The sequence below is a fragment of the Rissa tridactyla genome, unplaced genomic scaffold (genome assembly GCF_028500815.1).
Source record: "Rissa tridactyla isolate bRisTri1 unplaced genomic scaffold, bRisTri1.patW.cur.20221130 scaffold_29, whole genome shotgun sequence".
In the NCBI taxonomy this organism is placed as follows: Eukaryota; Metazoa; Chordata; class Aves; order Charadriiformes; family Laridae; genus Rissa; species Rissa tridactyla.
Window position 1 is genome coordinate 2823919 of NW_026529507.1, and position 13394 is coordinate 2837312.

The 13394-nt window shown below is 53.4% G+C and overlaps 1 protein-coding gene across 1 annotated transcript; it reads right to left on the minus strand.

The window, feature by feature from the left end:
* Nucleotides 1-1319: 1319 nt before the first annotated feature.
* Nucleotides 1320-2228, minus strand: LOC128903351 (olfactory receptor 14J1-like; the record flags this gene model as incomplete). Its single annotated transcript, XM_054187369.1, has 1 exon — nt 1320-2228. A coding segment is annotated over exon 1 (909 nt), but the record flags the coding sequence as incomplete, so codon positions are not given.
* Between the last annotated feature and the right edge of the window lie 11166 nt (nt 2229-13394).

The following is a 13394-nucleotide window of genomic DNA, read 5'->3' on the forward strand; positions in this document are numbered from 1 at the left end:
CGGCACTGTCAGGGCTCTGGCAGGGCTGCTCAGAGACACGAGTCCTTCCCTGGCACGGGCAGAGGCCCTGCAGCAGACTCCATGGCCTCCTGTTGCCACTCCCAGAGGCCGGCAGCACCTCAGCCCCGCGCTGTGTCTCCCTGCTCGGCACCTCTCTGAGATGCCCCACGGCGTGAGGAATGGACACAGGGACCTGGGGTCAAGGAAGCCCATCCCAGTGCTGCATTCAGGGGGTTTCCCAGGGGACGTTACTCTCCAATGAAGGGACACGGCCTGTCCCACAGCACTTTCGGGCATTTCTAAGAACAGCTGCTGGTGTTTGTGCTCTCTCGGGTTCATGTCCCCACATGCACACGGTGTGCATGCCGAAATCTCCTCTGAACCATGCAAACAGGGACTTCTGACCTCGTTATTCGGTGTCTCTCCACAGGCAGACAAACATCCTCTCTGGGTTTGCGTAGGCGTCCAGTTCTGCAAATGGTGGTTTCAGGTGTCTGTTCTGTGACGATTGCCCTGGGACAGCTTCCCCGGGGTGTCCAGCAAACAAAGGCACAGACCAGACCCCGCTCTGCTGGTCCTTCAGTCCTGTCCCTGGAGGTGTGGCTGTGCAAGGACACTGTTGTGTGTGCCCTCACCCTGCACACGCACACTCTTTACCTCTTTACTGGGCATCCCTCACCAGGGCACGTTTGAAGGAACGCTCTTGACAGCAACTGTGGAAGAAGACCTAATCCTTCCTGCACTGCCCTGAGCAGATCCCCTTTCATGGTGGAAACTCTGTTATGCAGACGAGCTTTTTCTCAGAGGTGCCCATTGCTTCTCCGTGCCTGTGATCACAGAGCTGCTACACAGCAGCACCATGACCAAGCTGCCAGAGCACTCAGGCCTTAGATCAACACAAGGGCTCAGAAGGAGAGTGTGGAAGTGAAAATAGAGCAGCCCCGGAAAGAACAAGTGCTGGTGCTCTGCAAGTACTGGGATTCTTTCCCCTCCTCCTCGGCGCTCAGGCTCTACCCCTGCAGCTCTACCCGTGCAGAAAAGGCCTGAGAAGAAGGATTTTGGGCATGAGTCTGTGAGTCTCAGAAATTTGGATAGATAGGTAGTAAAAAAAAACATCTCAAATAATGACATTTATTTGAGGACAAAAGTATATAATTTAAAAAAAAAAAAAAGTAAGAAAAAGCCAAAACTCTCAACCAAACCTAACACACAGTTACCTAACCCCTAACCAAACCTACAGAAGACGGGCTTGGCGTATAATGAATTACATTATGAGTGATTTGCAGGAGACAGTTTATTGCTGCAGAAAATAACCTGGTCATTAATTTCCAGAGGGCATCCTTGAGCTCCTGGTTCCTCATGCTGTAGATGAGGGGGTTCACGGCTGGAGGCACCACCGAGTACAGCACAGCCACCACCACATCCAGGGATGGGGAGGAGATGGAGGGGGGCTTCAGGTAGGCAAACACGGCAGTGCTGACAAACAGGGAGACCACGGCCAGGTGAGGGAGGCACGTGGAAAAGGCTTTGTGCCGTCCCTGCTCAGAGGGGATCCTCAGCACGGCCCTGAAGATCTGCACGTAGGACAGCACGATGAAAACAAAGCACCCGAAGCCAAAACACACACTGACCACAAGAAGCCCAACTTCCCTGAGGTAGGAGTGTGAGCAGGAGAGCTTGAGGATCTGGGGGATTTCACAGAAGAACTGGTCCAGGGCATTGCCCTGGCAGAGGGGCAGGGAAAATGTATTGGCCGTGTGCAGGAGAGCATGGAGAAACCCACTGCCCCAGGCAGCTGCTGCCATGTGGACACAAGCTCTGCTGCCCAGGAGGGTCCCGTAGTGCAGGGGTTTGCAGATGGCCACGTAGCGGTCATAGGACATGACAGTGAGAAGATAAAACTCTGCTACAGTACAGAAAAAGAAAAAAAAGACCTGTGTAACACATCCTTTGTAGGAAATGGCCCTGGTACCCAAGAGGGAATTGGCCATGGATTTGGGAAGAGTAGCAGAGATGGAGCCCAGGTCGAGAACAGAGAGGTTGAGGAGGAAGAAGTACATGGGGGTGTGGAGGCGGTGGTCACAGGCGATGGCGGTGATGATGAGGCCGTTGCCCAGGAGGGCAGCCAGGTAGATGCCCAGGAAGAGCCCGAAGTGCAAGAGCTGCAGCTCCCGTGTGTCTGCGAATGCCAGGAGGAGGAACTGGGTGATGGAGCTGCTGTTGGACATTTGGTGCCTTTTGGTGTGGAGCACTGAACAAGGAGGAAAGCACAGTGACAAGTTAGGGGAGACTTCTGAGAAAAATCAACACCAGTTCTCATACCTCACACTCTGCACTGCTTTTCCATTTCTGTCAGATCTTCATTCAGCTCTGTGGCTGGAGCTCTGGTTGGTTCTGTCCAGGTGTGCCAGGAGGAGCGGGACCTCTGCCCGCCGGATGCCCAGGAGTCAGCCCTGCTCTGCAGCAGCAGATTCGTGGGAATGGGGTGGGCAGTCCTGGTGTCCCAATTTCTCAGATAAACCTCTCCTCGTGAAAAAAGGGCTTGTCAGTCTCTGCACTCCCATTGCCATGAAACCACAGTTGCAAGAGTGTTGGAGAGAGGTTCTTATACAGCTCTCTCCCGTCTCAGCAGGAGATTCTCTTGGATTTCAGAAACCCTCACCATTTCTGCTGCGTTCAGGGACAGCAAAGGGAGTCCTGCCAGGCCAGGGGATTGTCTGAGGGTTAGTGCAGAGCGAGGGGAGCTGGCCTGTCCCTCTGTCTTGTTCCCAGCTGCCCTCTGCTTGTGCCTTTCTGAGACAGAGGGGAATCACACTCACACGTAGACCTGAAAAGACACCAGGCGCTGCTGAGAGCAGAGAAACCCACTGCCGAGAGCTCAGCGTCTCACCTTTTCTCAAGGTCTCAGCACCCCACTTCTCGCCAAGGACACACATGGCTCGTTTCACAAACCCAGCAGCCTTTCCTTGGTCGTAGCGTCTCTGCGCTTCTCCACTGGGCATTCAGGTAACACCAGGATGCTCCAGGACAGACTGGCATCCTGGAGGGCAGCGCAGTGCTTGGAAGGACACCCCAAGGAGACACCCAAGTGTCCTAGTGATGGTATCTCAGAAGGGGAGAGTCAGCTCATTCCCCAGCCACATAGACTACTTTGCCCACAGCCCCACGGGTTAGAGGAGAGCTTGGACACTTCATTCCCATGGAGACACTTGCTCAGGGGAAGGGGTCTGCATTGGAGGGGATCATACAGAGTTTTCTGAATCCTTCCTCCCACAGCATTTCTGGTTTCTCTTTCCTCTCATTCCCTGATCATAGCTCTGCTGCCGGGAGATTTTCCTCCTGGGAGGTGTTTCCCTGTCCCATGTCTTTTCCCTGTCAGCTCTCACAGACCCCATCCCAACCCCTGTGCGCTCCCCTTGGCCCCACAGAAACCTGCCTGTTTGCCGGGCACTGGCCGGGTTCACGTTCCTGTTTGCAGGTGGAAAAGGGCAGGTCAGAACAACCCCGATGGGTCCAGCAGAGCTGATGCTGGTGCTGCCCATGGGCAGAGGAGTGGCTGAAGGCACTCCAGGAGGTTCCTGGCAGACCTACTGATCACTCAAAGCTACAGCTCAGGAGTCTCACTGACTTCTTCCCACTTGAGAGCTCCCTATACATGTATCCCTTGTTCTACCTCCCCACCCTCTCACTAGGAAAATAAAAACACAAACGCAGGAAAGCTCCTTATCTGTAACATAATTCCTGCCTTGAGCTTCCCCTCAAACAATCCCTTGGGAAATGTCCTGGGGGTGAACTGCAGCTGAGAGCAGCCCTGCCCCACGCAGCAGCCCCTTGACAGCAGGACACTCTCCTGCCAGGAGTTGCCTCTTCCCCCCACAGCTTCTCCCCACACTGCTGTTGGGAGCTCCTCAGGTAAACGGAGAGCTGATCCTGACAGGAGATAAGTCCCTGCCACGGCACAAAGCACCCTTGGGTGAAGGGACCCTGCTCTGAAGGACAGCCCTGGGCACCCCTGGCTGCACACCCACCTTCACACTGCAGCCATCCCCGGGTGAAGGCAGCTGATGTGCCCTGTCCCTTTGACAGAGCCACAGGGAAGCCCTGCTCCAAAGCAAGTCCTTTTCCTCTACGCTGGAGAAACTGTGAGAGACCTCCTGATAGATCCCAGAGGCTGTGGGATGTGCCAGCTTTGGGAGGTCATTCCAGGAACCGCAGCTGCATTGCCCTGCAGCCAGAGACTTACCCTGTTCAGGGCTGTGAAGATCTTTCTCCAAGCGAGCTCTCCTCTCTCCTCCCACCCCAGACTGCCTTTACACTCTCTGCCTCCCTCCTCTGCCCTCGCTGCCTGCAGGCAGTGCCCTCAGCCCTGCTGCGCTTGGCAGAGGAGCTGCTCCTGGGCAGAGCTGTCTCTCTGCAGCGCTGCCCGCTTGCCATCAGCTCCCTCCATGCCAGGAGCCCAGCCCAGCTCAGCAGCAGAGGACCAGCCCAAGGCAGCCCTTTCTCTGCCCCCTCGGGGCTCCCTCCAGGTGTCCCTGGGGCTCCAGGGGAACCTGCTGGGAAACAGGATGAAGTCACCACTGATGTTCCCTCCCTCAGCTGGGCAGAGACACTTCTTTCCAGAACTTTTAATTCTCCTCTCAAAGTTACATCGAAATATCACCTGTTTTGGTCTTATTATTAGATAACCGCAAGCTCTGCTGGAGCCGTTCATAGAGACAGGGCATCGTCTCAGGGATCATGAATGAGCCTGGTGGGAAAGCCCTTTGGCCAAGTGAAATGGCAGCATCCTCCAGATGCAGCAGTGGTGCATATCAAAACTGAACTGAAACTCAAATAGGAATTCCAGGGCACCGAGATGAGCTTTAGGTAATTCAGGAACAGTTAAACGAAGAAAAGGGAATAATGTAGGACCGCTGTCGAATTTAGTAGGAGTAGGACTAGACCTGAGATATTCAATGTCCTCTTTGCCTCAGTTACCAGCAGCGAGGTCTCCCAGGCCTTGGTGCTTTGAGGCAGGACTCTGATGGGGATCAAGCCAAGGGTTACTTGAGCAAACTACACCCTTATCAGTCCTTGGCTCTGAAGCAATCCCTTATGTTCCCTGCATCAGCTGGGCAGAGACACTTCTTTCCTACAGTTGCATTTCTCAATTAGACAGATATAGGTCCAAGAATACCTTTTTTCTTTCATTTTGTAATAGAACGCCCAGAGAATGCTAGGGAAGAATCTCATTTAACTGTTCTGAGAAAAGCGATTCATCTGAGTCAATGGAGGGTCCTCATCCTGGGCTTGTAGTCCTCGGGCGTAAAGGAGGAGTTAGCTCCATCCCATGCACACCACAGACCCCCAGGAGGTGGGATTCCTCTTTCCTCAGTTCAGAAGTGACCGAAATGGGCTCCTGCATGTCAGCTCCTTGCCTCAGCTCCCTTGCTAATGAATGGAGAGGGTGGGCTGGAGATGTTCCGGTATAGTCACGCGGTGATTTTGTGGTGATTTTGGTGCCCGAGGTGACCAAGATTCATACTGATAACTTCAAGCTCTAGCTCTAGTGGAGCAATTCATAGAGACAGAGCAGCGTGTGGGAGCATCTTCTTTGAGGGTAGTGAGGCTTTGGCCCACTCCAGGACAAGTGAACAAGGACATAAGGACTCTTCCTTATGACCAGGGCAGCCTAGAGAGGGATTCAGCTGACCAAATGGAGTCACGTGGCACAGGGAAAATGGAGTCCCTCTCTTTCTGATCTCCATCAGCTGTATTTTCTACATGTCTCACATACCCTTCATTGCCTAATCTAACTCGGGGCAGCTGAATCTTACTTTAATTGACCCATTCAGGCCTGTGGTGCTGTGGGAGGTGCCAGGGCTCTCCAGCACAACTGCACGCAGCTGACATGGACAGCACAGGTCCTGTACAGGAGCCCCGTCCCCATCCAGACTAGCTGTGGGACAGGCATCCCCCAGGGCATCTCAGAGAGAGACGCTGCCTTTGGGCCACTGACTGAATCCCACCACTGCAGTGACGCAAGGGCTGTCCCTTCTCTTTACGGTAGATGCCGGGCAGGGCATGAATACCAAGCACATCACACCAGGGTCTCCACACGTGTTCCTTCACTCTCACACTCTGCTGGTTCTTCTCTCCTCCAGAGTTTAACCATCCCCTTGATGATACAGTCATGGATCAGGCCAATGATTTTCACCGTGGACCTCAATCACAGGATTTCCACACTCAAGGACATTGTCAACATCATCTCTTCCTTCCTGAGATCAGCTTCCCCCCCAGCACAGGCCCTCAGGGCTGCAGAGACACAACAGAGAGCAAAGCCCTCTCCTGCTCAGACTGACTACTGAGCTCTGTTTCTCTCTGGCCCTTTGGAAAGCAGGGTTTGATCCCTTTGAGAGGACCTAATTTCTTCTTCACATGACTATCTGCCATCAACTCCAGCCTGGAAGCAAAGCCTTTGCGCACTTGAGGTCTTGGGGGCTTGGAAGCAGGTTTCCCTTTGGCAAATCTACTCTCACCCCAATTGTGCCACAGCTGAGGTGCCGCAGCCCAGACATGGAGAAACAGGAAAGTGATGGGGAAGCTCCATAGACAAAAGGAAACATGCAAGAGGTGGATGCAAGGATTAAAATAAAAAGGAGGAATTCAGAAATACAGTTGGAGTTAGAAAGGCAGAGCTCACGCAGAGCTAGAACACGTGCAAGGGAGTTCAAAGGCACAAGGATGAGCTGTTCCTCCTACAGGAACGGTTGAAGGAGAAACAAAGATATTGTGTCGCCACTGTTGAATTTGCTAAATGTAGATGGGGATAGGTGTGAGGTACTCTTGGCCTCAGTCTTCACCACCAAGGTGAAGAACACCATGTGAAATCCAGCAGTGATTGGTCAAAACTTGGTAGCCCATTGGACCTGACAGGATGAAGCCAAGGATGTTGAGAGACCAGGCTGATGTCAGAGCAGGGCTGCTCTGATCCGTTTTAGAAGGCCATCACGACTGGAGGAAGCCACAAGCACATCTTGCATACATCTCAAAAGAGACAAGGCCTGAAGGAGAAGTGATTTTCCTGCTCTGCTCAGCACCTTTTACAGCACACCCTGCCCAGTGACAGTGAGACAAGGGCAAACAGGAACCAGCTCACTGGAGGGACACTGAGGTGGTAACGCTTCCATTATCCCTCAAGGGTTTGTGTGAGTTCCCTAAGAATATCAGTTACTACTACAGCAACGGAAACATTCCTCTGCCGAAATATAAATGTCTGCACTGGAGCAGTCCACATCTGTGGTAGCCCCTCTAGCCAACGCCAATGACGTGAGTAATTGCAATATAGAGCATGGCACCCAAGTCCACAAGGACCTGAAGTGGTTCAAATGAAGGGTGGTCTTGCAAAGGTCATCCGTTGTGTCCCCAGGTGGCATGGACACTGCTGGTTTCCCTCTCTGGAGAGTGGCAGAGGTTGGATCCCCTTCTCAGGACAGGCTCCTCACCAGGAAGCCACAGGCAGGGGGGGAGCTCACCTGGTCCTTACTGACACTTCACTCGGCACCCGTTTGGATATATTTGGTGCTTTTCTGTTACTCCTCTTTCTGCACAGATGGTCATAAAAAGCCAACCATTCCCAAAGAGATGGTCAACAAGGCCCTGTTATATCCCGAAAAGCTCACCATGCGCTCTGGAGAACGTGAGGAACACCATAAAAAGCACCTGGAAGATCCAAAATGCTCAAGGCCTCTTCTGAAGACTGAGTGGCTGTGAGCAGCAGTGATTGGCCGTGTGGGAGAGAGAATTGGGGGATGTCAGTGAGAAACAAGGGGATAGCCGATGGCTGTAGCGAATCCTTAAAACCATGCCTAAAACCAGCAATGGAAAAGGGCTGATGTCCGTGTTTGGAGGATGAGGAAGAGGATTGTCCTAGGAAGATGGCAGGAAGGAAGGCCCCTCCTGTGCAAACCAGGGATGAGAACAGCTGTTTCCAGCTTGTGTGCATGCCTCAGCCTGGCAAATGGGGAATGCCCACGGCTTGGGGTAGCCGTGCCCAAGGAGCTGACCTTGCTTGCACAGGGAGAGAGCAGTGTAGGGGCAGCAGTGAGGGACTTAAAGGCAGAAAGAAGAAAGGAAATATCAGGGGGTGTCATGCAACAGTGAGCTAAGTTGAGTTTTGATCCTGAGGCAGAAGAAGAAGGGGGATGTGCTCTTTGGTGCTGGGATGTGGAGCGACATACGGGATTCCAGGAACTCTGGGGCTTGGAAATCTTGCGCAATAAGTGAGCATTAGCAAGGCTTTGGAAGAAACCGAATGGGTTGTGGGGAGCTCACAGGCACTGGCAAATCCTCAGAAACCCACAGCTTGGTGTTGGAAGCAAGGGAGCAGACCCAGGCACAGGAGAGTGTAGCTGTGTTTTGGGGATGGCCAAGGGCCTTGGTGGGGCTTTGACACCCCAAGAGAACGGAGACCCTTGTCTGCTCAGCTGTGGCTTCTGTCTCTTCCACTGAGCTCAATGAGAGGACACCAAGTCCTTACAGCTCCAGCGCCTTGTTGCCTCCTCACCCACCCTCCCCAGAGCCTGGGAGGTTCCTACTGCTGACCTGCACCTGGCACCTCATCACTGCCACATCACCCAAACAGAGCCCAGAGCATCTCAAGAGGCAATGGACATCCCTCCCCAGGGGATGGGAGTCCAGGCTTGGCCGTCCTGTTTGGTGAAGCACATCAAGGCCTTTCACAGTGATTTCCACATTTAAATTTCTTCCCGGCCCATGTGTCTCCGACTTCCTGCTTCACCACACCACAGGGACAGGAACTTTGTCTGCTCCTTCCCTGCATGGTCTGTGCAGTGAGGGACTTCAGCAGGGTCTGATAACACCCTCAGAAAGCTGGAGGTTTGCTGCTTTTACTTCTCAAGAGGACTAGTCAATCTTTCAGGATCTGCACTTCAGGAACTCGGCACCAGAGCGCTCCTTACCACAAAAAACACACGAAGGAGCCAAGTCTGGGCATAAGTTTCCTTTAGTCTTCAGCTCTTCTCTGGCTCATTAGAGAGATTTCAGGAGCGCAGTCAAAATGAAAAGATGTCCAAGCAAAGAAGCCAAGTCAATTTAACGCTTGATTTTGAAGAGCCAGTTCTGCATTGATCCCAACACATTTGGCTTACAGAAATGTCTTCGGGAAGAGTCTGCCCCGTCTAGACCCATGTGGATGGACTGGCACAGCCACCCCCAGCAGGCGGAATCCCCATCTCCTAGGCTGAGGCGCAGTCAAGATGCAAACCTCTGCAGTGCCCACTTGTTACAGGCCTCCAGGCGGAGTGTGACTCATTCCACATGACCCTCTGAGCCTCTGTCAGCTCATTGTGCTTCCTCTACCCATCCCTGCAACTCTCAAGCCTCTGGGAGCTTTGGCTTTGGCATCCTCCCGACATCCTGGGGCCAGGTTTCTAAATGCCTCCTCTGCAGCTTCCCCGCCTTCCACTTCTTGTGTGCTGCCTTTTTGCCCTGCAGCCCAGTCCGTTTATACCAGCAGCCTCCTGAGATGAGTGTTTCTCTTCATGGTATTCCAAGACATCATTCCTGTGCTTGGAGGAGGCCGTCCTGTAATGCCTATACGATTTCCCGAGCTCCTTCACCCTTCAAAGCTGCTTGCCATGGCACCGCTTGTATCAGTCCCCCGAGTACATCAAAGTCTTCTCCTCTGGAGCCACCCACGTGTGTTCCTCTGCTGGCCTTCCTCACTCCTCTTTGGCCTCTGGGACCCCGCTATTTCCTGGTCACTCCAGCAAGGCTGACACTAATTGTCACATCCCTGACCAGCGCTTCCTTGTTGGCCAGGACCAGGTCTAGGTGAGCATCGCCCTTCCTGGCCCAGCAGGCAGCTCTGCTAAGAAGTCGTCTCATGATGCTCCAGGCTGCTGGCACCTTGTTTCTCTGCCTGGCCAGTGAATGCCTGGGCAATTACTGTTCCCCATAGGAATCTCCTCATTTACCTGGAGACTTCTTCGTGTTCCTATTTAAGACTTGTTCTGCTTATTGTGCCTGATCAAGTAGTTTATAACTGCCAAGACAGTGTCACGCTTACTGGCTTCTCCTCCCATCCTCACTCACACAAACTACTCACCCTATTGCCCATCTCATAGAGGAGCTCCATAGATCTGAGCTGCTCCTTCACACAGGCGGCATCCCCCCATCCTCATCCTCCCTGCCGCTCCTTCCAGCAGAGCCCGTGTCCTTCCATTGCAGCACCACAGCTCAGCAAGCCGTGCCACCACACCTCATTGAATCCAAAATCATCACAGGGCTGGGACAAGACACGGGGATCCTCCTGGAAGGGCACAATTGGGCGGCAGCAGCTCAGCTGTGGCACCAGGGTGGAGCGCAGACTCCTCACAGGGAAACCTGAGCACCGATCCTGACCAGAACAACCATTGTCCATCGAGCAGTTTGTGCTGGGCTGGGCTGTGCTGCACGTACAGCGTGGCCTTCACACCCGTGCTGTGCTGCACAGGTCCCTTGGCTGCAGGACAACCTCAGCAGCATGTTGTCACACAGGAGCCTGCAGACAGGTCCCACTCTCTGCCGGACATTACGCCTCCTGCGAGGCCTTGCCTGTATGTGACCCTGCAGCAGGAGCTTCTCATGGAAACTTCCTTTCTGTTTGAGTGTAGAGATGGTGAATAGTGTTGTTCCCTGTAAGAAAATCCTACAGTAGCTTGAAAGAGAAAAACAGGAGACTGTCTTCTATGGATGGGGTCTGCATGGTGTCCTGCACTCAGTTCAAAGCCCATTTAATGCACACATCCTGGAGTCCCCACAATCTAAAATGTCATAGGATTGCCCCTGGGATACTCTCCGTACAGTGCTAGACCACATGAACAGCGTTTCAAAACATACATTATGAAGTCGGAGTGCCTTTCTTACTGGGATCATAACAGACCAACACTTCCTAGTGAAAAATCACTCTCTCAGCACCCCTGGATGCAAACCTCTGGACCCGTGGACTGGTAAGGGTGTAGTTTGCTCCAGTAACCCTTGACTTGATCCCCACCCACTGCTGGTTGCTCTCCTCCAGAGTCCTGCCTCAAAGCACCAAGGCCTGGGAGACCTCGCTGCTGGTAACTGAGGCAAAGAGGACATTGAATATCTCAGGTCTAGTCCTACTCCTACTAAATTCGACAGTGCTCCTACATTATTCCCTTTTCTTCGTTTAACTGTTCCTGAATTACCTAAAGCTCATCTCGGTGCCCTGGAATTCCTATTTGAGTTTCAGTTGAGTTTTGATATGGACCACTGCTGCATCTGGAGGATACTGACCTCTAAGGCAAGATGTATGCAGGCACACTGTGAAAATTATTGGTGTTTGCGTTGATTGTATCATCAGGGCAGTGAGTAAAGATCCCCGTGTGACGTGCTCCATGTCCATGCAATGCCTGCAGCTGTTGTGTGGAGAAGGGACAGCCCTCGCCTCTCTGATGACACCTGATGACTGATGCCTCTGACTGAAGGCACCAGTGAAGGGAACAGACACCCAGCTGCACTCTCTGCGATGCCATTAGAGGCACTGGAGATCTGGTAAATTGAGCTGATGGAAAAGAGAGAGACCAAGCTCTCCCTATGGCCCAGGACGGCAGTTGTACATAGGAATTCCTCTAAAAACTGCCATGAACACAAAGAGGAGAAGATTCTTATGGCCCTTGTTTAGGCATCAGCTGTCATTTCACTTGGCCAAAGGGCTTTCCCACCAGGCTCATTCATGATCCCTGAGACGATGCCCTGTCTCTATGAACGGCTCCAGCAGAGCTTGCGGTTATCTAATAATAAGAGCAAAAAAGGTGATATTTCGATGTAACTTTGAGAGGAGAATTAAAAGTTCTGGAAAGAAGTGTCTCTGCCCAGCTGAGGGAGGGAACATCAGTGGTGACTTCATCCTGTTTCCCAGCAGGTTCCCCTGGAGCCCCAGGGACACCTGGAGGGAGCCCCGAGGGGGCAGAGAAAGGGCTGCCTTGGGCTGGTCCTCTGCTGCTGAGCTGGGCTGGGCTCCTGGCATGGAGGGAGCTGATGGCAAGCGGGCAGCGCTGCAGAGAGACAGCTCTGCCCAGGAGCAGCTCCTCTGCCAAGCGCAGCAGGGCTGAGGGCACTGCCTGCAGGCAGCGAGGGCAGAGGAGGGAGGCAGAGAGTGTAAAGGCAGTCTGGGGTGGGAGGAGAGAGGAGAGCTCGCTTGGAGAAAGATCTTCACAGCCCTGAACAGGGTAAGTCTCTGGCTGCAGGGCAATGCAGCTGCGGTTCCTGGAATGATCTCCCAAAGCTGGCACATCCCACAGCCTCTGGGATCTATCAGGAGGTCTCTCACAGTTTCTCCAGCGTAGAGGAAAAGGACTTGCTTTGGAGCAGGGCTTCCCTGTGGCTCTGTCAAAGGGACAGGGCACATCAGCTGCCTTCACCCGGGGATGGCTGCAGTGTGAAGGTGGGTGTGCAGCCAGGGGTGCCCAGGGCTGTCCTTCAGAGCAGGGTCCCTTCACCCAAGGGTGCTTTGTGCCGTGGCAGGGACTTATCTCCTGTCAGGATCAGCTCTCCGTTTACCTGAGGAGCTCCCAACAGCAGTGCGGGGAGAAGCTGTGGGGGGAAGAGGCAACTCCTGGCAGGAGAGTGTCCTGCTGTCAAGGGGCTGCTGCGTGGGGCAGGGCTGCTCTCAGCTGCAGTTCACCCCCAGGACATTTCCCAGGGGATTGTTTGAGGGAAAGCTCAAGGCAGGAATTACGTTACAGATAAGGAGCTTTCCTGCGTTTGTGTTTTTATTTTCCTAGTGAGAGGGTGGGGAGGTAGAACAAGGGATACATGTATAGGGAGCTCTCAAGTGGGAAGAAGTCAGTGAGACTCCTGAGCTGTAGCTTTGAGTGATCAGTAGGTCTGCCAGGAACCTCCTGGAGTGCCTTCAGCCACTCCTCTGCCCATGGGCAGCACCAGCATCAGCTCTGCTGGACCCATCGGGGTTGTTCTGACCTGCCCTTTTCCACCTGCAAACAGGAACGTGAACCCGGCCAGTGCCCGGCAAACAGGCAGGTTTCTGTGGGGCCAAGGGGAGCGCACAGGGGTTGGGATGGGGTCTGTGAGAGCTGACAGGGAAAAGACATGGGACAGGGAAACACCTCCCAGGAGGAAAATCTCCCGGCAGCAGAGCTATGATCAGGGAATGAGAGGAAAGAGAAACCAGAAATGCTGTGGGAGGAAGGATTCAGAAAACTCTGTATGATCCCCTCCAATGCAGACCCCTTCCCCTGAGCAAGTGTCTCCATGGGAATGAAGTGTCCAAGCTCTCCTCTAACCCGTGGGGCTGTGGGCAAAGTAGTCTATGTGGCTGGGGAATGAGCTGACTCTCCCCTTCTGAGATACCATCACTAGGACACTTG